The sequence below is a fragment of the Petaurus breviceps genome, unplaced genomic scaffold (genome assembly GCF_028583685.1).
Source record: "Petaurus breviceps papuanus isolate PSGF00001 unplaced genomic scaffold, PetGlider_PUasm1.0 174, whole genome shotgun sequence".
NCBI lineage: Eukaryota > Metazoa > Chordata > Mammalia > Diprotodontia > Petauridae > Petaurus > Petaurus breviceps.
Window position 1 is genome coordinate 17,464,980 of NW_027185761.1, and position 27,835 is coordinate 17,492,814.

Here is a 27,835-nt window from a genome sequence, read left to right on the forward strand (position 1 = left end):
CCATCATCCCTCCTTGCTCTCATTTATCATACCCTCCCTTTCCTGACTTACAGGAAGACCTCTAAGGCAGGGTCAGAGGACAGCAGATTAAAAAACACAGGCGTCTGAACATGGTAAAAATGAAAAAATCTTTCTCACAGCAAGACATGATTAGATCTGGAAAAGATAACACTCATTGTATGTCTAGGGCAGGGCTGGGTATATTTTAAGAGGCTCTAAGTTAATTCTGAGGAGTCAGGGTACTGTACTAAAAAATGCCACTGGACCTCAAATCAGAAGACGAGGCTTCCATCCCAGCTCAAACACCTACCTAACCCAGAGCAGGAAGTAGCAAAGTGATGCAGTGGAGAACATTAGGCCTGGAGTCCAAGCACATACTCCAAGGAAGTCCAAGACAGAGGGCTGTTAGGATTCAGGGGTGTTTTGAACTGGCTTGTGATTTCATCGATATGGGGAACCCCTGGTAGAAAACTCTACTATTAATACGGATCAGCACCTGTCTCTTGGAGCATGGCATGGGAGCAGAGAGATTCAGTGATTTGCTCAGGGTGCGTTAAGTGGCAAGACTTCAACTCAAGTCTTCCTGCCTTTGAGACCAATTCTCTACCCACTAGGCCACCAGGCTTCTCTACAGCACTGAAACTGGAAGGACAGTAGGGACCCAAAAACTAGGGAACGGCTGAATAAAATGTGGTATGTAAATATAATGGGATAGTATTATACTGTGAAGAAATGACGAATATCAAGAATTCAGAAAAACACTGGAAGACTTCTATGAGCTGATGCAAAGTGAAGAAAGTAGAACCAGGAGAACAACTGACAGCGCACTGATGGAGAGGCTTTAGAAGTCTGACGCAGTCAGCGGCCAGCCAGAACTCCAGCGGGCGAACAGAAAGGAGGGGGCCAGAGGGGCGGCATGAGGTAGGAGGTGTCAGATGTGGCCAATGAGCTCATCTGTTTTTGCTCAACTATAGGAAAGTTCTTACGGGGGTGAGGGTGGAGGTGTTCAGTTAAAACTGAAGGTGATGGGAAAAGAAAAGAAAGTATATCGAACATTTAAAAAATAAAATAAAATGAGGGGTTTGAACCAGATTGTCTCAGGGCCGTTTCCAGCTCTAATATTCTGTGAGTCATTAATTCCATTCTCCAAAGGGGCAGGGGCTGACCCTGAAGAGGCTACAGAGATACAAAGCTGGGCTGATCTGTACGTCCTAATCCTCTAACAAAGCCCCAAACTGGTTCCAACATGTCATACAGCTGGGGGCTCTCAAGGGTCAATGATCAGGAGGCCTTCTGGGAAGATAAGAGAAAAGCAGATCTAGAGCTTCAGAGAAACCTGGATCCACTAATGAGATAAATACATCCCAGCCACTTAGCCTTTAGGCAACAATAATGTGAGCAACACCAGGCAGGCAGCAGAAATAGGCCAAAGAGACAAACCATTTGAGGACTTCCTGCCAGAATCCACCAGGGCACCAAAACATATGGGCTGGGAAACCTCTCCTGCATTCCTACTATGTGCCCCAGCCTGTGCAGTATGAAAGAGACTGAGTACCTACTATGTGCCCAATCTATACAGGATGGAAGAGGCTAAATACCTACTATGCGGCCCAGTCTGTGAGGATGGAAGCGGCTAAGCACCTACTATGTGCCCCTGCCTGCAGGGAATGAGAGAAGAGGGAGTGTATCTCAGGGAGAGTAAAGAGAAAACGTGTCCTACTGACAAGAACACTTAAAGTCTGGAGATCGAGGTTCCTGTGCCCATTCTGAGGCTAGCTACATGACATAGGACAATCACTTCCTCATCTGTAAGATATGTGGATAATAACACCAGCTACCTCAGGGTTCTCATGAGGATCAAATGAGACTAATGGAAGGAAAATGTCCTGAACACCTTAAAAACACTATATAAATTAGATGATGATGATGATGATGATGGTGATTTTTCTACGACTATTTCTAAGACCTGAGTTCAAATCCTCCCTCTGACAAATACTAGCCATCTGACCTAGGCAAGTTCATGCAGCCATTCTGTGCCTCAGTTTCCCCACCTGTGAAACAAAGGTAACAGCATCTACTTCCCAGGAAAGCTGTGAGGCTCAAACAAGATAACAACACATGTAAAGAGCTTTACAGACATGAAGGCTCTATACAAATGTTATTACTATAAAATTATTAAACAGTAGAGGATGATATAAATGTCTGTTACTTTGATTTCCATCCTCATCATTTCCTCTAATCCTCATAGAAGTCCCACTAGAAAGAGCAGGGATTATGATTCCCCCCCTCCCCCCGCTTTTTTTTTAAAGGAGAGAAAAATCAAGTCTTGGGGCAGCTCAGCGACTCCCTCAAGGCCATACAGCAGGCAGAAGAGATGGGAAAGAACCCAGGGCACCTGGCACAGAAGCCCATGCTCCCCTGGTGCCTCCTCTCTGCACCCAGATATATATAAAAAGGCCATCCATACAACTTTTTAGCAGCACAGCCCCTGGGTGCCTCCCCAGAATCTGGAATACATAAGGGACATGTTATCACATGCCTGCTAGTGCCAAGAACACCAATGAACGCAGAGTGGTCACCTACCTGTTTCTCGGTCATGGCATAGATATACTGCCGGCTGGGGCTCAGGACCAGATCTCTCAGAATGGAGCTGCCCTCATGGGCCACCACGTTCTCATACTGCAAGGCAGGGCGTCCCCCAGGACTGGACAAGTCCACTAGGATCTGTGCAAGGGAAAGGAAGGACAAGGTCAGGTTCTTTGGACAAACATCCAGCAACCTCCCAAAAGCTGACTGTGGGACTCTAGTCTCCTACCCATAGAGGCAGATGTCACCTCTATCACAAATCCCTTCTGGGAGACTAGACCCCCCACATAAGGTACACTCTGTCCCCGGGTCTTGCTGGGAGTCCAATAAGGAGACTTCATTATCCATACAAGTCAAAAAGAAGAGATTGGACGCAGATTCCCCACTGAATTCCTGAGATGGAAGGGGACATAGAGATTCCCTGCACCAGGGTAGTGTACTGGAAAGAACATCCAACAAGAGAACCTAGATCAGATCCCATCTGCACCACTGTGACTTTGGGCAAAAAACTTTCACTCTCTGGGCCTCAGTTTCCTCACCCATAAAAGTCAGGACTCATGGATTTCTCCTATGTCTTCTAATAAATCCTATGATCTGCCTTGTTGTATAATTCAACTCTCGTTAACGGATAACGCAGGTGGTGGGACTTGGGAAATACTGAAAGCCTTCCTGCCTTAGACCAAAGCAATCCCTCCCAACCAGCTTGCCTGAAATTCTCACTGTTAATCACCCTTTTGAGTCAGAGCATTCTGTCTCCAGAAGGCACCTGTTCACAGACAACTGCAGGGGAGAGGAAACGGCTTTGGATTCCAAGTCAAAGGACCAAGTCCCTGTTTTGCCACTTGCTATGTGACAGAAAAGCATGATGAGAGCCCTGAGGTGGTGGAAAAAGCAATGGATTTGGATATAGGAGAGACCTGGGTTTGAATCCTGCCTCCCACACGTACTAGCTGTGTGACCATGGACAGATCACTTAACCCCTCTGAACCTCCTTCACCCAGCTGTAGTAAGGGCTAAATGACATAATGTATATAAGTGCTTTGTCAGCTTAATTAGTGCTGTAATTAGTATTCTGAATACCAAAGCAGTGGGAGCCCTTCCCTGGTCTCAGCTTGACAATCCCTAGCTTGGAACCCAATCAGAGATCCCCCTCTGGTCTCCAGTGCCCAACCCCAACCCCAAACACCCCAATCTCCTTCATCCTGATCCCCTTACCCCCTCCTTGTCCCTTCAGCTGGCTCAGCTCCAGTCCCCGCCTTCCATGATAAAGCCCCGAGTCATCTCCATAGTTTCCCATCCAAAAGAGGGAGCTGGGGGAGAAAAAGAGGGCCCCCCTTGCCCCCAGTCGCCTTATTAGCATGGAAATGTATTCCAGATCACAAACAAACTGGGGGCCGTTTAATTAGAGCGACTCCTCTGATTCCCCGCCAGCCAGCCTGCCGATAACATCAGCCAGGAGTATTTTTAGTCGCTTTCACAAAACAAATGTATTTAATTAAGAGAGAGAGACCCCTGAGGAACTTCCCAGAAATGTGAACTTCCCTACAAACCACAGGGGCGGTGGGATGTGGGTCTGACTCTGGGGCTGGAAGTGGGGGGACAAGCGAGGTAGGGACCTCAGCTCCTCCTTCCAGCCTCCCACAGCTCCCACAGACCCTCTCAAGGCAGAGAAAGGCGCTGGGGCGACGGCAGGAAATGTGTTCATTAGGGCTGACTCACCCCAAACGCCTGTTCCTTTGCTCCACCATGCTGGGAGGCAGCATGGTGTGTGGCATTGGACTAGAACACTGGCCTGGGTTCCAGCGGCAACCAGACTGCCACTACCAATGAGGTTATCGACAGGAGGAGCCTGAGCTCGGGGGACTCTCTCCAAGCTAGTTCTATGACCTCTGGGCCTCAGTTTCCTCATCTGTAAAATGAGTTAAAGCCTCCTCCAAGTTCTGATACTGTATGACACTCAGGTCTGATTTGGTGCCATGATCATCAGTTGTGATGGGAAGGGGATAGAAAAGAGAGGATACATGAGAGCAAAATCTAGGGAAAGATGCAATGATCAGAAGTGGGAGGAAACTGAATTGGAGTCTATTCATTCTGCTACAGCCCAAAGGGCCCGGGCTCAGCTCCCAATATCCTTCCTCCCCTGTCCAGAATCACTGGTAGGAAACCCGAGGGGGAGGAATTGTCTTAGGTAGTGAAGAATCCAGGTCACCAAGAGATGCTGTGGGACTTCAACTACAGCTATAGCCGTTGAGAAACAGGGCAGGAAGCAGAGAAGAAACACCAGGCAACAGGGAGAGGGGCGACAGATTCCTCCATTCACCAAAGAGGGGTCTGCAGCCTTTCTCCCCTCCCATCACTTCTGTTTAGAAGGCACTCGGGGGCAGCTCTCTCTGGATCCACTCCCAGTTCTGGAGTCTTTGAACATTTACTAAGGCCCTTTCTTCATCACCCTGTGAGGGGGGGCAGTGGAAGTATCCCCTCCCCCTCCCCCCATTTTACACGTGGGGAAAGTGAGGCTCAAAGCAACTTCCTTCTCTAGGACTCAGTTTCCTGGCATGTAATGAATGCTAGCTGGTCTACTCAGTCTCTCCTCTCTCCAATCCATCCTTCAGACTGCTGACCAAATGAGTTTTACCTAAGTGCAGATCTGACCAGGTCACCCTCCTGCTCAATTAACTCCAACGGCTCCCCTTTCCTTTTGGGATCAATACAAACTCCTTCACAACCTTTTTTCTCTCCATTACACACTCTTCAGCCCAATCAAACCGGCCTTTGCACGAGCTATTCCATGCCTGGAATGCACTCTCTCCTCTCGCCACCTCTGCCTCTTCAGCTTAAAGCCCACCTCCTCCCTGACCTGAGGTCTCCCCTGAGCCCCCTCACACACCCCAAATTGCCCTGTATTTATCTTAAACACACATAGTACCTGTTGCCTCCCTGGATAGGATGTGTATTATGTACTTATTGTTTTCCCCTAAAGAATGTAAGCTCCTAGAGGGCAGGGACTGTTTCACTTTGATCTCTATCCCACAACACCTTAAACAGTACAGATGCTTAATAAATGTTTACTGAATTAATGGGTAATAAACATTTGCTGAACTAAACTTTCTTCCAGCTCTGGTCTTCTGTGATTCTAAAGCCAACAGAGACTGGCTTTAAGTGGATCAGATCTGCTCAGGGTACAGGCTAGCAGAATTAAGAGAAAAGGGAGGAAGTAAATCACTAGACTGTATGTAGAACTTTAAGGATTTCCAAGCGCTCTACAAACATCACCTCCCCTTTTTCCTAAGAACAACCCTGGGAGGAAGGTGCTATTATCACTCCCATTTCACAGATGAGGAAGCTGAGGCCAAATTTAAGTGCCTGGCCCAGGGCTCCCACAGCTAGTGAATAATATCTGAGGTTTGGTTTGAACCCAGACCTTCCTGTCTCCAGGTCCAATGCTTTGTACCACCTGGCTGCCTCAAATGCCCAGAGAGGCTTTACAAAGGGCTAAGCACCAGGAAAGAAAGTCCTGAGGTATGAATCAGACAATGGGCCAATATTCTAGCCCAGACTCTGCACTTTACTAGCCAGGAAGTCTTGGGTAACTCAATTCCCTTCTCTGGGCCTCAGTTTCCCCATCCGTAAAATAAAAGGGCTAGCCTAGGATGGCAGATTTAGGCCTGAAAGAGAGCTTCAAGGTAATCCAGCTTAACATTTGAAAGAAACTGAGGTTGGGAGGGTGTGACATATCCAAAGTCATCCAGGCAGTGAGAGGTGGAGGGAGGATATGAACATGGGTCTTTGGACTCCAAATTCATATGTCCCCAGGGTCCCTTCCAGAGCTAACCTTCCAGATTCTGCAAGGGGGAAGGGATGAATGAAGCCCAGCTAGGGTGGGAGACATTCCTGAAACCCAATATGCAAAACAAAAGTCTGCTTTCCCGCTTCGCTCCCACATCCGCTCCAGGTCACCCCCTTGCCAATCCCTGCCCCCTTCTCTTAAATCAAACCAGACAGAACCAGAGAGAATTCGGCTTCCAAAAAGAAAATAAATGCTGTAGGAGTCACTGGGCCAGCAACTTGAGTCATGGGCTAGAACCCTGGGGGGAAATCCCAAGCCAGGTGAAGAAGGCTCCAGGCAAGGCAGGGCAGTTCTGTGGCTAGCTCCCTGGGGGGGTTGGAGTGCCAGAGGCCCAGTAGGGAGGAAGCTGCCCAAGGAATCACTCACCAAGTCTGTGAGGCACCAAAGCCCTGAGTCAGAAACTGCAGAAAGGATAGAAGAAAGAGCCCAGGAGACTTTACCACTTCATTAGAGAGCTAAAACGATCACTCAACCAATAAGCATTTATTAAGCACCCACTGTATGCCAAGCTTTGTAGGCTCTGGGGTTACAAAGAGGGAAAAATAGCCCCTGTCCTCAATGAGCTTAACAGTACTTAGACAGAAACAACATGTGCACACATAAGTCTACAGAAATATAAATGAAGGGGTGGCTAGGTGACACAGTGAGTAAAGCACAGGCCCCGGAGTCAATAGGACCCAAGTTCAGTTCTGGCCTCAGATACTTAACACCCACCCAAAAAAAACTACCCGTGTTACCTTGGGCAAGTTACTTAACCCCAACTGCCCTCCAAAAGGCAAAAAAAAAAAAAAAGAAAGAAAGAAATATAAATGAAACAAGTGCAAGGTAATTTGGGGGTGCAGGAGGGAATAAATGCTGGGAGTAGATTTGAGTTAGGAATGTAATGGAGGCAGCCTGGCTCAGTGGAAAGAGAATTGGCTTGGCAATCAGATGGCCCAGATTTGAATCTCAATTCTGATTTCTTGTTGTTGTTCAGTCGTTTTAGTAAAGTTCAACTCTCTGTGACCCCATTTAGAGTTTTCTTGACAAAGACACTGGACTGGTTTGCCATTTTCTTCCCCAGCTCATTTTACCGTGAGGAAACTAAGGCAAACAGGGTGAAGTGACTTGCTCAGGGTCACACAGCTCATAAGCATCTGAGGTCGGATTTGAACTCAGCAAAATAGATCTTCCTGCCTCCAGGCCCAGTGCCCTATCCACTGTGCTACTGAGCTGCCCTCTGATTATTTACTGGCCTTATTGGTACCACAGCTAGAACTGACCGAACTTCCCATAAAGAACCAAGTCTATAAAAACCACTGCCTGGCCCAGAGTGCAGCCACTAGGCCAGGGAAAGTCAGCTAAGAGTGAGGGAGCAGAAGTTAAGTGTCTCAAGGATAAGCTGGCACAATTTCTGTAATCAGGGTAAACCAGCAGCCCAGATGAAGTCGAACTTTCAATGACCTAGTAAATACTGCTAGGTCTCTGGTCCACTGCACCAAGTCAGGCATGTTTTGGGGACTCTAGCCAAGCTCCAATCCAAAAGTCTATAAGGTCACAGTCACACTTAGATCCTGCACTGGTCACCCCATACTGTGTTTTTATACACACACACACACACACACACACACACACACAAACACACCCTTCCTGCTTGTTCAGGTCTGACCTTCAGGTCAGAGAGGCTGAGACTTGAAGAAACAGCTGCCATCCCCAATCCAGGAAAACTCTTCACATGTACATGGGGTGGAAAGGCCCCTGGCTCCCCTATGGGTCTTTAAGCCACTCCCATTTGCACAGGGAGCAGAAAACCCTGTCAAGAGTGTCATCTTCCATTACCAAAGACCACAGCAGCCGAGCCCAGGAACCCACACAAGGCCACGAAGACGCCTCAGCTGGCAGTTCCCATAAATCCATTTTCCCAACCAGAGACACCTGACACATGCTGGGATAGAGCAAGGTGGGGAGAGAGATGCGGGTTTGGCAGATCCACTCCCCCCATGCTGGCCTGCAGCACAGACATGGTACAATCCCAAATCCCGCCTTCAGCCAGACCAGATGGCTCTCTCTGTCCAGGGCAGCCAGAACAAATACACCTGGGCAATCAGATCTCCCCCTGAAATCCTGAAGAGACAAAGTAACCCTCTGCAGAACTGAAAGGCAAGAGAATATTTCCCTGTGGACTCTTAGGGAGAATGAACATTCCTTTAAGGAACCCTGGAGAGAAAGAACATTCAGGACAAAACCCTAGGGAGAGAGAATATTCACCCCCTGGAGTCCTGGGGAGAGAGTGTTCCTCTTTGGAACACTGGGAATGAGCCCCACCTGAACTGTCCCCCTCCAGACTCTCCATAAGTCCCTGCTCCAGGGGCAAGGAGGCACTAGTCAAACAAGTGAATCAAGATGGATTTACCAAGGATGCTTTGAATCTGGCACTATGAGAAGTATTACAGGGAACACAAGGGAAAAATATGGTCCCAGCTTGAGGGAGCCTATAGTCTAACTGAGGAGACCACAGACACAGACAGACAGACAGACAGACAGACAGACAGACACACACACACACACACACACACACACACACACACACACACACACACAAAGAAGAAGATTGAGTGTCTAATCAAGAACCAAATGAGTACTAGATGGTAATGCTGATGGGGTTCAGAAATCACCGTGGTGGGGTAGAATTTGAGCTGAACCTTGAAGAAAGGGCAGCACTGAGACAGACAATGGAGAGAGGGAGAAGAAAAGCAAAATGAAAAATCCTAGAACCTTAAAAGCAGGAAAGCGCTGCAGAAATCGGTTAATCTAACCTCCCACCCAGGGCAGGAATCTCTTCCACAGCACCTCTGACAGATGGTCAGTCTTTATTTGAACATTTCCATTGATGAGGGCAGGCTGCACCCATGCTAAACACCACTAACAGAAACCAGGCTTCCCTAAGTCTTCTCCAATACTAAGCCGTGGCAGTAATGACAATAATAATACATAGTATATGTTACATAAACTACATATGATGTAAAGTAATAACAGTCATTCTAATCATGATAATAAGCATTTATACAGTACTTTATGGCTTCCAAAGGACTACACAAATGTCTCACTTTTCTGAAATGGCCAGAATTAGATCTCAGGTCTCCTGCCTCTTGGTCCAGCTGTTCCTTGCTCTACATCACCCTGCCTCTGTCCATCAGCTTTGTCCAATAAAGGCAGGGTTTTCACCATTCACTGTGGAAAACTGCCCCATCTTCAGAGTCCCTTCCTATATCCCTTTCCCATCCTTCTTAATTCAAAGGTGTTTTCACCAGGGTGCCCGGCCAGTATCAGACACACGGACAGGTGAGGGCTCATGAGATGGAAGGAGCCTGGGCCCAACTGAGAAAGCGCTTTGCTGTGAAGAGGCTATAAGGTAAGAGTTCAGACCCCCTTGGCAATCTGGGGAAACCTATGGACCCCTTCTCAAAATACTATTTTTAAACATGTTTTAAAATAAATAAAAATAACAAGAAAACTGATTATACTGAAAATTATTTTTAAGTTTTTTTTTTTTTTTAATTCACAGATCCTATCCCAAGTTAAGAATCTCTTCTGTAAGAAGAGACAGTGTATGCTAGCTAGAAGGCACGTGGGACCAGAAGCTAGGAGGGCTGCATGAACACCGTGGGCCTTCTGGGGGCTCATGTGCTCAGCAAATTCTTAATGTGCATCTGCTACTGCACCATCCTGAGCCTGAGAATAAGCTCTTTTTAATGGTATAATAGATGTGGCCAGGTGTGGTGATGCATGCCTGTAATCCTACAGCTGAGGAGGGCTCAAGCTGATGGATCAACTGAGTTTGGGAGTTCTAGTGGCACTGGGGCTGGAGGGAAAAAGCAGTAGCTTCAGCCTTCTAGACCCATCAGTACTGGGCTCAGCTGCACTTCCAATCTGGAAGTGAAGGGAGACCCAGGCTTAAATACACACATGTATATATACATGTATGTGTGTGTCTATGTGCATACAAGTGTATATGTATAGACAGATCCATTAATGGCCAGACACAGAGTTGTAAAGGAGATTCTTCCCCTTGTGTACCATCAAAGGGCAGAACCAGACAATCTATAAGATTCCTTCTGGTTCTAGACACTTTATAATTCTATGACTTGTCATCAAAAAGTATCTGATGAACCATGACTATGTAGGAGGGCTGAGGATGGGTACATAACACATCTAAGGAAAGGTCTTGCCCTCAGGAGCTTATACTCCAAGACAGAACATGAGCATCATGATGGAATTCTATGAAATGTGTAGAAAACAAGGGGAAGGACTGTTACTGCTTCTCTTGGAATTTCTAGCTCCCTTCAAGAACCCTTTCCTCCATTCCCTAAAATTGGGAGTGCCCTTACTTAATGTGTGTGTGTGTGTGTGTGTGTATGTACACAAAGCATCAGAATAAAACTACAGCATGAACCCTTTTTTTTTTGGTCTTTGTATATACAGTGACCACCACAGTATCTAGCCTACAGATATATAATAGATGTTCAATTGTTCGATGAATTGACTTGAATAATATGCAAACCACCTCGTTCACCCTAAGAATGCAACCAACTGACCAGTAAAGATGATGTGATTTGGCACCTCCAGTGTGCCCAGCTCTGTGCTGGATGAGCAGACTCATCTTCTTAATTACATTTTGCTGAGGGACAGATGAGAATTACTTTGCATTTTCTAAGCACGTGCTAACTGATTGCCAGGGAGGAGAAGTGAGCTGGGAGATGTGGCAGAAGGCAACAGCAGGTGAAATCTTTGCCTTCCTCAATAATAGATTGAATAATGCCACCATTATGGCAGAGAGGGGGTGAGGAGGGAAACGACTGGGAGACCAAGGGAGAAGAGGCAACAGTGACCTACAAGTCCAGACATCTGGGTCCCAGCCTTTCCTTCTCTCTGCCTCTTTGGCCAACTCTCTACCATTAAGGGGTAGGACTAGACAAGCTAAGATTCCCTCCATTTCTAACCATTTCATAATTCTACAGCTTATCATCAAAAAGTACCTGGTGAACAATATGTATGAAGCATGAAGAGGGAGATGTAAAGAGTCTAAGAAAAGGTCTCTGCTCTCAGGAGCTCATGATCTAGCTGGGAAGCTGGAACAAGAGTGTTCAAAGAGGTAATTATAAATACCCCAGCATCTATGCAGAGCTAGACCACCAATGCATCAGAGCATAGAAAAGATTCAGATTAGCAGAAATCTAGAAGAGGAGGAATGAGAAACCAATATGGTATACAATTTTTAAAACTCAATCCTGAATCATTTAAACGGGTAACTAATAATGAAAAATGAGAAACAGAAATGGCCCAAAGACCAATTATATTAATTTGTTCCGTTGAACCAATATAAATCCATTGCCACAACTTGAAGACCAAATGAGCACCCAAAGTGCTTTAGTCAGCAAAGTGAAGAAAGATGGAAGCCAAGGGAAACACAGTTTAGAATGTAAATTCATTTGCAAAATCCTATAAAGAAGGCTAATGGATGACTAGGAGTAGTGCTGTCTCATGAAGCAGAGAGGAGTAGTGGAATGTGGCAAGAATCTAAGCAAAGCTATCCTTGAGCATTTAAAGATGAAAGGGAAAAAGGCAGCAAATGGGAAAGATGGAAAAGATCTGCAAAGATTTGTTTTCGCCATCCAAGTTACCACACTTAGGGCTTTAATTTCACAATCCCAGATGTACTTATAATACAGAAGGTGGAGAAAGGACAAAGAAGGGAAAAGCAGTGCATTGTGAGGGATCAGTACACAAGACATATAAAAGAGGGAAAGATAACCATTTGGCAGAACAAATTATGGTATATGAACATAATGGAACAGTATAGTGACATCGGAAATGAAAAAGGGATGGTTTCAGAGACACTTAATGCTCTGAAAATCAAATACTTGTTGACTAACACTTGGGAAAATGTGTGTGAACAGATGCTGATGGAAGCAGGCAGAGTGAAGAGTGCAACTTATAAAACACTGTAAAGAAAAAGAACTTTGAAAGCCTTCAGAATTCTGATCAATGCCGATAACTAGCCACCATTCCAGAGGGGTGATGAGGTAAAATACTACCCACCGCCTGAGGAATGGGCATAGACTCAAAGTGCAGAAGGAGACGGGTGTTTTAGGACATATCAAATCATTTTGCTTACACATGCTTATTTGTTGCAAGGGTTACGTTTCTCTTTTTTCTTTTTTACTGGAGGAAAGGAAATTTGAGGACACAAGAGGGGATCTAGCAATAGTGTTCCCCCCAAAAAAAAATAAGCAAAGATGGTAACTGAAGCATTTTTAACAGGCACAGAAAAGAACATAATACCTTACATTTTTATAGCGCTTTTAAAAGGTTTGCAAAACGCGTTACAAATATCATCTCATTTTATCCTCATAACTCTGAAAAGTAGGTACTATTATCAGTCCTATAAGAAGTTCATAAGGAAAACAGGCGTGCAGGTCAGCTTTGAAAATAACACATTCACACAGAAGGGAACAAAAAAAACTTAGGAATGAGGAAAGAAAAGATGGACGGCTCTGAACACAATGCATAGTATCTATTGTATAGGCTTTCTTGAAATGGAAACTCATTGCTGTACATTTTGAATTCTCTCTCACATTCTGCTGTGCACATGGCAATGCTTTTTTTCTTATTTTGTATTATTTTAGTTTTAGTATTTAAGTTTGTTTCTTTTTCTTTTATTTTGTATTTAAGTTTAAAATAGAAAATTTTTTTAAAGTAACATGTATACACATATAATGTGTCTATATAATATATATAATACATATTAAATCAAGCTGTTCATCAGACTTATGCTTTCACCTATAATCCTCTTTTTCTCTCCTTTGTATATTCAAATTTTTTGTATTCAATAAATTCGGAATTTTAAAAAATTAATATTAAATGGCCCCCTGGAAAGTGTCTGCTACTGTGATGGGGAAGATATAGCACAGAATCCAAGGTGAAGAGGGATTCCCTGTGGATGGTGAGATTCTCCCTCTACTCCCACTCAAAAGACGTTGGCTTGATCATTCACACAGAAAATATCAAATGAATAAAGAATAATCACCGTGCCCAAATTATGACATGCACTTGGATGGAAAGCCTAGAGTTTGTCTATGGGTACACATATATGGGACAGACAATACACACACACTTTGCATTGTGCCAATGGTTGAACAAGATGAAGAGGCTGGACTGAAAAGCTCTTTTAATGACCCCCTAGGTGCTCCCAGAAAGAGAGGGCCATCTTTTAAATGCCAGCACCCCAACAGTGTTCCTGTAGCAACAACATATGCAAGGCAAGTCCCCAGATGAGTATCACACACGGGTGTGAACAGGTTGCAACCACCACCAGAGAGGAACATCAAAGAAGGGAGTTACCAGGGAAATGGAGGATGGGAAAAGATGGGAACCACCCACCACTGATATCTTCAAGATGTCAGGAGAAAGTAAGAAAGGCCTCCAGAACCATGGACTGGCTCCCTGTGGCAAACTCCTGGGAGTGCAAGGACAAGAGAACTTCCAGGCTGATCAGATCACAGACCCATTTGTCTGAGTAGGCTGGCCTGTCAGAATGGGAAGAGCCCTGAACATGGGGTGAAAAGACCTGGGTTCTAATACTGGCTTTGACCCTTCTAGATGGGCAAAGTCCTTGGCTCAGTCATTTCTCTCTGGGCCTCAGTTTCTCTACCTGTAAAAGATGAGGATAGATAAAGTCACCTCTAAAGTTTCTTCCTTTTGAAAGCTTTTGAAACCTTAAAAGCACTATGCCAGTTTAAGCAACTTATACTAGGGGACAAATGAACAAGTACAGACACTGAGTACAGTAAACATTTGGAGGAAAAATCTGGGAAAGGCTGAGGAGCTGAGCCTTGAACAAACAGGGCAAAGACAGAGTGCATTCCAGGGAGAGAAGATAGGTGAGGAAAAAATGCAGAGGGGGGAGGAATTCACATGTTCTGGGCTGGAGGAGCAGAGAATCAACCTGTTTGGCTGGAGAATTCAGCCCAGATAATGCCAGGCTGCGTCTAGCTGCCGGATCCCAGAGGGGCTCCTGCAGTCACCCAAGCCTCGAGGAGGTCACTGATCCTGCCTGCTATGTGACAGTAGGCAGCTGGCCTCCTGCATCCCCCAGAAAGGACTGTCACTCGCCTAAATAGCTGATGTGCAGCCTGTGTTCCAGGCTGGGGGACAAACTTCATGTCAGTGCCTTAAGAGTCGGGGACTCAAGTTCAACATGTAAATTAATGCAAAATAGAAGGCAATTAGGACTGGGATTCAGAGTCCTGGAATCTCCTGAAAGGTGTCCAGCCTCACACTGATCCAGCCAGGCTACTTATCACCTTCCCAGTAATCCTTGGTTAATTGTGAGACCTCTTTTCAGCAGGTGGGAAGGGGCGGGGGGATTCATCACAGGCAAAGCCCCCTAAACCACAGCCCAGAAAACCTCACCCTTCCTCTGTCCTTCTCAGGGCAGAAAGAGGCAAATTCTAAGAAAACAAGATAGGCTCCTAGCTCTAGAACTGGAAAGGACCTCAAGGATGCCATGACCTAATCTCATTTTGCAGATTAGGAAACTGAGGCCCATAGAGGCCAAGGGATTTGCTCAAGGTCACCCTAGGAGTAAAATAAGCAGGAAAGGCAGAGTTGAAGCAGTGTGGTAGAGTACAAAGAGGCTGGGCCAGCGAAGAAAACCAGCTCCTAAACTTGGCTTTGCCACTTTGTGTGTGATGTTGGACAAACCCCTTGAAATCCTAGCGAATTCAGATGGGAAGGGACATTAGAGGTGTCTGATTCTCCTCCTTTTATGGTTAAAAAATAAAAAATAAATAAATAAAAATCGTGGCCCAGAGAAGGAGAGTCACCTCACTGAGAATAGCCAGTTATAAATTCACTCAGCAGGTATTTAGTGAGTCAATCAACAGTTATCAAACACCTACTATGTGTCAGGTGCTTTGCTAGGGATATAAAAAGTGCCAAAAGCCAATCCCTGCCCGAAGGGAGCTCATGACCTAATGGGAAGACAAATATGGATGCCAAGCTATAGACAAGATCAATAGGAAAGCAGTAAAAGAGGGAAGGGGATGCAGAGGGATTGGGGCAGGCTTTCCTGAAGAAGACGGGATGTTAGCTGGGTCTTAGAGGAAGCCTTTCTATTTCTATATATCCTATGGCCGAGGCACTGCTGGGAAACAGCCCTGGGAGCATTTACAATGGGGGTAAGAACATATGCAGAGCATTGAATGCTGAGTGATTTCTTGGGGTGAGGGAGGGGGTGCACAGCAGCACTGCCCCTCCCCCCACCCCTCGGGGGCCAGCATGTTTCTCAGATAGAAACAGACTACAGTTTGGAAAAGATTCCACTATGGGTGAGTCACAAAGGTTTGTGGCATTTCAGAGGTTTTTACCCTTATTTCATCAGAAGTTCAGTGAGGGAGCTCCCACCCATTCCTCCAGCACTGCGGTTATCTGCTGGGGTGATGAATTTATTCACTAGAGAGACAAGTAGAGGCAAATCTTCCCATCATGTGCCCTATGAGAGGTCAGGGGGTGAGAGCCAAAGAGACACTGGGTGAAAAGGGCTGGAGAGAAAGGCCTGACTCGGTCATAAACTTGTTCTGTCACCTTGGCCAAGTCCCTTCCCAGCAGGGGCCTAGTAAGCAAAATACTGCATCTAGGTGGTAAGGTGGGCTTGGAGTCAGGAGGACCCGAGTGCAAACGCAGCCCCAGTCACTTTGCAACTGGGTCACCATGGGCAAGTTTGCCTCAATTTCCTAACCTGTAAAATGGGGGTGAACAATAGCACTTACCTTTCAGGGTTGAAATTATAATTGTAAAGCGCTTAGGTACAGTGCCTAGAACACCATATAAATGTTAGCTATTAGTTATTATCATTACTCTCTACATTCTTCCTCCTTCCAGCTTTAAACTGGTTGACTGTAGGCTCACGGCCAGTATTTGCTAAGCACCTACTAAGTGCTATGAATTATGTAATCTATCAATCAATTAACAAGCAAGATGATCAAGATTTCAATCTATTTGAGATACTTATGATAAAAGAAAAAAATCATGACAACAAAAATGTTGTTTAACATTAAGAGCAACTATGATGATGATGAATGTCTGACAGGCACTGTGTTGGTCTCAGGGTCAGGAAAACCTGGGTTCAAATCCTTCCTCTGACATACACCAGCTATAAGACATTGGACATCTCTCTTCACCTCTCATATGGGAGGCAACTTTTCCCTAAGAGTACAAATTGAGGCATATGTAGTAGGAAGAATATTGGAAAAAAAAAAAGGAAGAATATTGGATTTAGGGTCACAAATCTGCTTTTTATCCTGCCTCTGGTACTTAATAGGCTGTGTGACTTCAGACAAGTTGCTTGACTGCTCTGGGTCTCAGTCTCCTCCTCATTAACGTAAGGAAGGTAGCTCAGAGGACCTTAAGGGCCCCTTCCAATTCTCCCTCATGAATCTATTTGGGTGCCTGAGTCTCCTCCTTTATGAATGAGGGGGTAGATCTGAGGGCTCTAAAAATCTCTTCCAGCTCGAGATTCTCTGATTCCCATAAACCAGTCTGGCTTCTGTGAAAGGTTTATTTAGGCTAGTAATGGAGTTGAAGCTGGAGAGATAAGTGAGGCCATGGCCTTAAGGGAGAGGCTAAGGCAGGCTTATTCTCTCAGCCCCGATTAGTCTAGCACCTGGTGGAAGTGGAGCTGGTGACACTGGGAAGAGCGAACAGATTTGCAGAGGGCTTCCCAGTTCACAAGGAGCTTTCTCTCCATCACCCCGAAAGGCCAGGAGGGCAGGGATTATGATTATTCCCATTTTGCAGCTGAACAAACTAAAGTATGGATCTCCCAAGTGGGAAGTAATTAGAACAAGGTGACCCAGCTGCTTGAGTGACTGGGCTGGAATTCAAAATCAGGTCTTTGGACTCCAGATCTGGTGAAGGAAGGAGACTGCCCAGGAGCACAGCATGCCTGCCCATCCCTGTGTTGTACACCAGGCACATGCTGGTGTGCCATCATCCTGCTCCCCTGCACTGGTCAGGGGAACATGTGGGTCAGTCCCAAAGAACAACCTGCCAGCCTCGAAGGTCTGCGAGGGAGAGGTACTAAGAGTGTGCACGGTCAGTTTGAGAAGTGCACGAAGGGAATAGCAGCACTTCCCTTGTCTTTCTCTGCTTCGGCCAAAAGTTGATCTGACTCAGCCCCACAAGGGTCGCTGGACAAGCCAACAGGTGGCATTTGACAGCTCAGACCTCTTTAGAGAATTTCAAGGGGTGCAGAAAAACAGCTTGAGCAGATGCAGCCGTCTGTCTGTCTGAATGACCACCTGCCACACTTGCCCCCAACTGTGCCTTTGGCAAATTCCCCACCCAGGCCCCCTTTTGTACATTCAGCAAGCCTTTATGGAGTCTCTATTGCCCAACTCTTGTTGGGAACCGTGGGTGGCAGAGAAGACATAATCCCTGCCCCCTCCCCTTCCCTTCCATACCCACTCACCCCCAGCTCAGAGTCTGGCTGGGGAGACATTAAGTAACAAGCACCACAGAGTCGTGTGCTAAGTTTTCTTATACAATACTGACCAGTTTATTGAAAATAAGTATAAGAAACGTGGAATGAGGAAGGAAAACTGGGTAGTCAACACTCAACCAATTACATGATCTTGGACTGAGCCCTTTCTTTCTATGGACCTCAGTTTTCCTCTCTGTAAGATGGAGAGGCTCCTCTACCTGTAATCTATGACCCTGAAGATCACTAACAGCTCTTAAATTTTATGGTCTGATTTCCCCTATAGCTAAAACATTCCACTGACGTTCTACGTCCTAAGGTCCCTCTGAGTGCCAACATTCTGGGCGCTAAGGCTGCTTTCCAGTTCTAACATTCTACACTCTAAGGCTGCTTTCTAGTTCTGACATTCCATGTTCTAAAGTCTAGCCCTCACACACGTTCTGAGGCATCGGAATCTTCGAACAGTCTGTTTCCTATGGTTCCTCCCATCTCCAGTATTCCATATACTAAGGCTCAACATTCTATCTTCTGGGGACCCTCCTAGCTCAGAGTTAATAGTCTGAGGTCCCTCCTAGCTCTAACATTTTGTGTTCTAAGGTCCATTCCAGGGCCATTGTTCTAGGGGTCTGATATCAGCCAAACTATGCTGAAAAGACCTGCCTCCCCTCTTCAATAGGGTGGTCTGTGCACACAAGGTACATTCCAAATACCTCTCTGCTCTCCACCCCTACTCCCCACCCCCTGCACTCCCCACTTGGCTCTGCCTACCAACAGCTGCTCTTCAAAAGAATCTTTCTGTCCTTGGGGATCAGGGCTGTGACCTCTCTGCAGGGCAACAGCTGAGCCCTGTGACTGGGACACTCTGCCCGCCCCCAGGTCCCTCCCTCCCAGACAGACGTGCACCCTCGTCGTCTGCTTGCCCTCCCACCCTGGACTTGCAGGCAGCTGAGGCTTGGCTCTCACTCACCAACAGCCTGCCTGGGCCCATCCCAGGGAATTAAGTGGTCAGCAAACATTCTTGCCATATTTCATTCATGAAAACACTGAGCTTTCTTTATACATCCCCTCTTCTCACTGAGAAGAGGTGTCCTGGAGACAGGGAACAGGAGACACAGTGGGCCCTGGCACAGCGCTGGTGAACACATCCAGCACACTGACAGCTATGCTTCTTCGACTTGCCTGGGCCCATCGTTTCCTCAGGCATTATGTTCCTATGGACACTTTCACCTCTATTAAATAACCTATCAGCCCTATCTACATTTTACAAATTGAGAAACCGAGGCCTGAAAGAAGCTTTCCCTCCATCATCCAGCCAGGCAATGGCAGAGCTGGAATCAGAACCCCATCTCTCCTGTCTCCTGGTTCTGGGCTTTTAACAATGGACCATGTCAGGTATAGTCTCCTCTGTTCCCTGGTTTTGGGGATCCCTTCCCCCACAGAACAACCAATGCATTAGAGATCAGCAGATCTCAGCAAAACCACCCAGAGGAATTTGGCATATGGTCTATGTTTCACCCTCCCACTTCCCGAGCCACCCACAGGGATCTGTGGAGCTGTGGAATAGGAAGGGGGCAGTGAAGGGAGGGCCAGCTCTGCCTCACCAACACTGAGCAAAGGGGAGGAGGGGGAAGGCAAGGAAAGAAACCTCAAGTCACTCCCCTTCAGAGGTCTCCGACCCGGTCATCACTGAACAAACCTCAGGGCCAGTGATGTCAGACACACAGACACACAGACACACACACACACACACACACACACACACACACACACACACACACACACACACACACACCATGGGAACAGTCCTCTCCAGGCATACCAAGTAGTACTAGGCATGGCCTCAGCCCTCAAGGAAGCAGAGCCTAGAGAAAAAGAACATAAAAACAAAACGATAAAAAAAACAAACAAAAGAAAAAAACCACAAGCGGAGCAGATTGTAAAGGGTCCCTGACCTGGAGTCAGAGAACCTGTACAGAGTCCTGGGCAAGTGACTTAACCTCCTTCTGGGTCTCAATTTACCCAACTGGTGTCCCTTGGGCTGTCCCCCCCAAGGTTCTGTCCCGAGTCCTCTTTTCACTCTATACAATCTCGTTGGGTGATCTCATCAGCTCCCACAGGTTCAATGAACATCTCTAAAGATGCTACCCAGCCCCAATCTCTTACATGAGGGGCAATCCTCTATCACCAATGGCCACCTGGACATTGCAAACTAAGTGTTCTGAAGCTATCTCCCACTCGGCAAGCCCAACACAGAAGGCACTATCTTTTCCCCCAAACCCTCCCCTTCCTTCTTATCTGTACTATTACTACTGAGAATATCATCATGCTCCTCCCAGTCACCCAGGCTCAGCATCAACCTCGACTCCTAACACACCCCATAGATCTAAGCCATTGCGAAATCCTGTCCTTTCTACTCTTCTCATGATATCTCCTATACGTCCCCTTCCTTCCACTCACATCGTCACCACCCCAGCTGAGGACTTCATCGCCTCTTGCTTGGATTATTATTTTTTATGGTTATACTAAATAAATCTCCATATTAATATTGAAGAAAAAAGAAGAAAATATGCTTCAATATGCATTCTGAGTCCATCAACTCTCTATCTGGAGATGGACATGTTTCATCATGAGTCCTTTGGGACTGTGGTGGGTCATTGTATTGAACAGAGTGGCTAAGTCTGTCAAAGTTGATTATCTTTACAATGTTGCTGTTACTATGTAGATTTGCTCTCCTGCTTTAACTCATTTCACCCTGCATCAGTTCATACAAGTCTTCCCAGGTTTCTCTGAAACCATCCCTTTCATAATTTCTTACGACTCAACAGCATCCCATCACGTTCCTATATTACAACATGTTCCGTTGATCCCCAACTGATGGGCATCGCAAGTCTTTGTGACCATAAAAAGAACAGCTGTAAGTATTTTTGTACATATGGGTTATTTTCCTTTTTCTTTGAATTCCTTAGGGTGGAGACCTAGTAGCAGTATCAATGGATCTAAGGATATATACATAGAGAGAGAGCAAAAGAAATAAGTGGGGCAGAGAGGGAGAGGGAGGGAAAGAGAGGGGGGAAGGGAGAGGAGGGAAGGGGAAAGAGGGAAGGGAGGAGGAGAGGGAGGGAGAGAGAATGCTTAATTTGAATTTGCTTGGACTATTACAACAGCTCTCTAACTAGTTTCAAGTTCCTCCAATTCAGTCTTCCATCGATGTTTTTGCCTTTATATGTATCCTAGCAATTAGCACAGTGCCTGTCACATTACATTTAATAACTATTTCCCAACTGACCTAACTGTAAAAACTACTTTTAAAAAAAGGTTTATTAAGTCACACGAACCTCTGAACATCTAATCATTTCTAGATGGCATCTCAGAGGATGGGGGTAGGAGCAAATGGGAGAGACAAGAGGTAAATCAAGGAAACGGGTGATGAATCCCCAGAAGCTGGGAAATGATCCCAAGGACTCGAAAGAGGCGTTGTTGAGTCAAACAGACATCCTGGCCCCAAAATATCTTCCTGGAGGAGTCAGGGAGGAAGACTGGCAAGCTGTTAGGCTGCCGTGAACCCAGAGAACCGATGCTGCCGGAGTCGGCCCCCACGCCCCAGGCACCCTGATCTGTAGAGTCTATACTAATCCCGAGGAGGAGAAGGGAAAGACGGAAGCACCCCCGAAAGGCTGCTGTCTCTCACCCCCAGAAATAATCCTCGTTTAATAAAGATTAATCCAAGCTGAGCCTGCATTCCGGGCCTGACAGAGCCTCCAGCTAGAGAATCCTGGAGTTTTAATTACATCAGCATAATAAAGCCAAAAACAGGGTAATACTTAATCTAAATCAATGTTCATAAAGCCAAAAAATGAGAACAAGCGCACTCAGATTGACAGATCTGACACCGGTTAAGCTCACCAGATTCCAAAGGAAAGTTATTAATGGTTCGGGGAGCTTCACCCACGCTGGTTGCTCCAAGCCCGGGGAGAAGCTACCAGGCCAGCAGCCTCCATCTGCCCAGGCCCACCCCCTGCACCTAAAGCCCTCACCCAGAAATGGGCCCAGCTCAGCACCTCCAGGGCCCCCTTTCCCTGAGGGATTCCTAAGCCACCTAGACACCCTCCCCCAGAGCAGGAAGGCCTAGAGGGCAGCTTGTAAAGGACCTGGATTCGAATCTGACTCTGCAACTTTCCCTTCCACCTCAGCTCCCTCATCTGTAAAAGGACTGAGTTGGATTTGATTCAGTTCAATGAATATTGATTAAGCAGCTCCTTTCTGCACTAGACAGGGCAAAACTGAAATAGCTTCAGCCCACAGGGGAGAAACAACGGGAAGACCAAGAAGTGAATCCAAAGTCATTTCAAAGGAGAAAGTGGGATAAATCGGGAAGGACCCGACCTGAGCAGAGGCTGGAAAAGAGCCCAGTCCAGGAGACCCGTTAGGAGGGGATGCCATCCCACACCACGGTGCAAAGGAGGAGCAGGAAGACCCAGGGCAGAGACAGTGAGCAGGGCATCTCTAGGCCCATGGGCCCTCTTCCAAACGGTGATAAAGCCCCCAATTCCACAGCACCACTGCCATCCTCCAGCCTCTCCTTAGCCTTCTCACCTGTCCATGTGCCTACATACCCATCCTCCCGAGCACCTGCAGGCGCTAGAGTCAGAACACCTGGGTTCAAATCCCAACTTTGACACAGTTTACCTGTTTAACAGGTAACAGGACACTGTACTACCAGCATAACCTAGGATAAGAGTCAGAGTGGATAAATATTCATTAAGTGCCTACTATGTGTGCAGGGCCTACAAGGAAGGGCATAGGAGAATTCCTGCCCCCAAGGTTCTTACAGTCTAAAGGGAGAAGACCTTCACAGAATAAGAGTGAGAGTCAATAAACACTCATGGTTATTGTTCAGTGGTGTCCTCCTATTTATGACTCCATTTGGGGTTCTCTTGGCAGAGATACTGGAGTGGTTCCCCATTTCCTTCTCCAGCTCATTTTACAGGATGAGGAAACTGAAGCAAACAGGGTCAAGTGATTTGCCCAGGATCGCACAGCTAGGAAGTGTCTCAGTCCAGATTAGAACTCAATTCTTCCTGCCCCGTACTCTCTCCACTGTGCCACCTAACTGCCCATGCACCACCTAACATCAACTTCCTTCTATCTCCTGGGCACTGTGATAAGTGCTGGGGGTACAAAGAAAAATCTAGGACAGTCCCTGCCCTCAAAGAGCTTAAAATCTAAAGGGAGAAGACAAAACATAAAAAACAAACCCACAGAACTAGGGGGTGGGATGGTGGAGCATAATGAAGTCCTACAGACAGTGGAGGGAAATGAAAGGAGATCAGAGTTTCAGAGCTGCTATCTTGCAGAATGAGGAGGTTCTGGAAGAAAACAACCATATAGATAAGTCAATTAGGCAGCCTGGGCCTCCGTTTCCGTAAGATGAGGGGGCTGGTACCTGCCAGCTCTGACTGAGAATGCCCAAGAGATAAAGGAGGTGTTCCCAGCATTAACCAGCCAACCCCTTCAGAACCACAAACACTCCCTATGTTTCTTTCCCCACATGCCTTGGTGTGTGCTCCAAGCAGAGGCAGGGGGTGCTGAAGAAAGAATGAAGGCACGACAGTGCCCAGACGGAGCCTGAGGAGCTGCGGGCCAAGGCTGGCTCTGCCACCTCCTGTCTCAGGGCAAGTCACTCAACGTCTGTGAGCCCGGGCTTCCTCTGTCAAATGAGGGGGTAACACCAGGTGACCCACAAGCTCCTTTCCACCTCCAAAGCTTCATGGGCCTGGCAATGTCTGTCTCTGGTTCAACTCTTTTATTAACATTCCCTAACTGGCTGGTAACTTGTTCTTCAACTCTGGTGGGGAGAGAGAGGCATGTACAAAGTATGCCCTTTGGTAGGGAAAACACTCCTCGGCACAGGACCAGAACGGGAACCCCGGCCAAATGCGCGATGACGGCCACTCCACTGCGGCAGGCACCTGAAAGTGCTTAGCTCAGAAACTAGACTGAACAAAACATTGGCCTCTGCCTCTCTCTGTTTCTCTCTTCCCCGACCCTTCACCCCTCCAGGCTCTTCCAACCCAAGAATTCCAGCAATATGAGCTCTGCCCCGTCCCAGCTCATTCTCCCATCTCCCCCAGGGAAGAGAGAATCAGAAAAGGCCAGCTCCACTGAAATGGGCAGTCGCTCTGAAAGGGGGCCTGTCTGGTTTTCCTCAGGAAAGGGAGGATCACAATTTGAACCAGCTGATTTTGTAGCTCACTCCTCGAACTCTAATAGCCTAATGAATGTTTCCCAGAGCACCTACTGTGTGCTCAGCCCCTGCCAGGAACAAAGGGACAAGAGTAGCCAGTGTTGGTTGCCATATTCTGGCCCTAAACCCAATATAAGGAATAGAATCCTCCATGCTTGGTGTTGACTAGAACCCTTAGACTACAGACCTGCCTAGGGGAGATGCTGACCTGGGATGTTCCAGGGCAAAATGGAGCTAAACTACGGGCTGCTATGAGGGGACAGAAAATGAGAAATTCTCTCTGGGTGGCATCCTTTCTGACTTTCCAAAGCAAAGCAGTGAATGAATGAACTCTCCCCCACTCTTACTGGAGCACCATCTTGGAGATTGGCCCGGCTCTGGGGAGCTGGCCAATTTCAAGGAAAGCGACCAACTCCTTCTATTGGCTCCAAGTACCAACCATCTGGGGTGAACTTTCCTGGGGAAACAGTCCCTCCCCGTTTTGTCCCCTCCCGTTCAAATGCTGGCAGATGGAGACGGGGCTATCCCGGGCAGAGTTTGGAGTGCGGGGCCATCTTGCTGCTCCAAAAATAATTTCTCCTTCTAACATCCTACATTCCAAGGCGCCTTCCATCTCCACCAGAAGGGTCTTCCTGCCTCGTGTAACTCCATAGAATTCACGGGATGAGCACAATCACTCACAGTGATATCGAATTCGGCAGTTTACAACGTGCTTTTCCCTGGGACCACCTGGTGAGGAACGTATTGCCAGGATTCACATACACAATCACACAGTCCAGGATTATAGCAGAAGCATCCATTCCGTCTCACAGATGAGGAAAACTGAGACCCAATGAGTGACCCAAGTCATACCAGAGAGCAGACAGAAGAATAAGGGTCTGACCTCAAATCCAGTCTTCTTCGACAATCCTACACTGTCACTAGGATAGGGAAGGGAGCTCCCAGAGGAGGGAAAGCCAATCTATCAATGCAAAGTGGCACCATCTCTGCCACTTACTATCTTAAGAGACTTGTTTGAGGAGCAGCTAGGTGGCACAGTGAACAGAGCATCAGTCCTGGAGTCAGGAGGGCCTGAGTTCAAATCTAGCCTCAGACGCTTAACACTTACTATAGCTGTGTGACCTTGGGCAAGTCACTTAACCCTAATTGCCCTGCCTTCCCCCCTCCAAAAAGACCAGAGAGAGAGAGAGAGAGAGAGAGAGAGAGGCGTGCCTGGAGCAACTAGAGGTTAGGTGGATCTTCCCAGGGTCACACAGCCAGCTTGTGTGACCACTAAAGATGGCACTTGAACAAAGGTCTTCTAGACTTAGAGACCAATCATCCATCTACTACATTATACAGCTCAAACGCAGGTCACCAAAGCCATCAAGACTAACTCGGACACGAGTAAGAATTCCCTCTCTAGCCACCCCAATAACTATCAGTCAGTCAGCTGGCATGCACTGAGTATCTTCTACATGCCAAGCACTGTGCTGAGTGTCTTACAAAAATCATCACATTTGAAGGCTCAGACGAGGGCAACCAGCTCCCTCCCCTTCAGGACGACTCAGTGGAGAATTACCCTTATTCTCAAATGGATCTGAGAACTCATATGTTCCCTCCAGTGATGCCCATGCCCACTGCAAACATCCTGTGGGGCTCTTGCTCGTGCCCTCCACTGTCTGCCACAGGAGGTCCACCCAACATGATCCAACCCCTTCCTCGACCCTACATGTGTCCCAACAACTCCCACTCACTCTCTTAGTCATGGCCTGTGTGGCTACAGAGGCTACCACACTGGCATGCCCAGGATGGCTACTAGCACAGGTTCTGAGCTCTGCTTTACTAGGAAAGCTCATTACATTCACTAGTTCAGGGGAAGAGTCAGCACCCTGACCTTCAGAGAAAATACAATCGGAGAAATAAGGACCAACAGGGCTCTGACTGCCTGAATCCACTATGCACTTTACATACATCCCTGGATCGAGAGAGCCTTTACCTCTGAGCAGTCAGCGAGCTCTGAACAGGTGGCCCAATCACAAGATCCTTCTCATAAGTGAGCCCCCAAAGCAAGACACTAACTCAGAGTATATATGTATACTTCTCAGGGCCAGAAGGCATCACAGCCCTCATGAAGTGCCTAATCAGAAATTAGCAAAAGGTGTGAAAGCCTTCCCTGCAAGCCTCCCATAATGGGCTCCAGGTGAGGCCTATGAATGGGCAGGGAAGATCCTAAATCCCATTAACAACAGAGCGGCCAAGAAGAAAAAGTTTCATTCTTCTTCCACAGTTAAGTCCTTCAAATACCTGAAGACAACAAGAATGTCTCCTTCTCTGCCTTCTCTCCTCAGGGCTAACTGTGCCCAGTTTCCTCAAGTTGCCTCATGCAGGATGGCATCCAGTACCCTCCCCATCCTGGCAACCATCCTCGAAAGATACTCCACTTGATCACAAAATGGAGTGCTCAGAACTAACACGGTGCTGCCCTGTGTGGTCCGACCAACATTACAGGACCAGCTCCTCCCTCTTTCTGTCCCAGTGTCTGCTTTTATGAAACCAAAGTTTGCATTTGCTTTTCATACCATTCATACCAAACTGCTGACTCACCCAGGGATGGACATCTAACCATAACCTTCCCTCTGGGCAAGGGGGGCAGACTGACCTGGGCCTCAATTGGCCCAGGAGTCATAAGAACCATCTGAGCAGAAACAGGCAGGCCACTTGGTCAGAGGGCAAGAGGGTCATATTTCTAGATATTCACAATCCATTCCTTTATCCACACTGTCTAGAAGGTTGCTAGTTCTCAGGTCCTGTGGCAGCCGGCCATTCATTTCTTCAAGACCTTTCTCTTTCTGTTCTTCCAGTAACCTGGGCTAGCTATCTTCTCTTTGGCCAGTTGTCCCCCATGCCTTAAACCCTCTCCCCCTCATCTCCACCTCCCTGGCTTCCTTCGAGTCTCAGCTAAAACCCCACCTTCTACAAGACACAGGTTCCCCTTCATGCCGGCTCACCTTCCCTCCACTGATCAGCTCCCATGATCTCGTCTGTACGGAGCAGTTGGCATGGTGTCTCCGAATAGATGGGGATCTCCCTGAGGGTAAGGACTCTCTTCTGACTTTCTTTGTATCCCAGTGCTCAGCACAGTCTCTGGCACTAACAAGTGCTTAATAAATGTTTGCTGACTCGTCTTGATTCATTAGCTTATTTATTCTGGACTCCAACTCCTCATTGGTCATGCTGGCCAGAAAGACAAACCCAACCGGGGACGAGCAGTTGTGTGTCTGCCCCCATCCATCACCCCTGCCTGACCACCACAAATAGAGAGCCCCTGGTCTTCTTTTCTCAAAGTAACTTTCTACAAAGCCCTGATTTCTAGGGCACACCTGCACCACATGAGCCCTAGTGGCTCTTAAAAGACCATCTGCCACACTCACAGTCATCTTTTTCTTCTTTTCACCCCAGCCTTGGTCTGCCTTTGTCACCCAGGCTGGGAGACATAAGTCCTATCCCACTGCTGACTGGCACCTAAGCTCTGACCTGGGCTGGTTCATCTCTCCTTAGACAACCTGGACCCCTGCATCCAGGAGACCCCCCCCCCAGATAAGCACCCCTGCATGAAGGGAACCTGCCCAGATAAGTGCCTCACTTGGTGTGGGGCTCC

At 47.1% G+C, this 27,835-nt stretch overlaps 1 protein-coding gene across 2 annotated transcripts in view; it reads right to left on the bottom strand.

Moving 5' to 3' along the window:
* Positions 1 to 27,835, bottom strand: part of PLXNA1 (plexin A1) — a 299,363-nt gene that overhangs the window by 150,655 nt on the left and 120,873 nt on the right. For both annotated transcript variants that reach the window (XM_069083832.1, XM_069083833.1), the window contains exon 4: positions 2,584 to 2,724. In XM_069083832.1, coding sequence (XP_068939933.1) covers positions 2,584 to 2,724 — 141 coding nt within the window. The remainder of the gene's footprint in view (positions 1 to 2,583; positions 2,725 to 27,835) is intronic.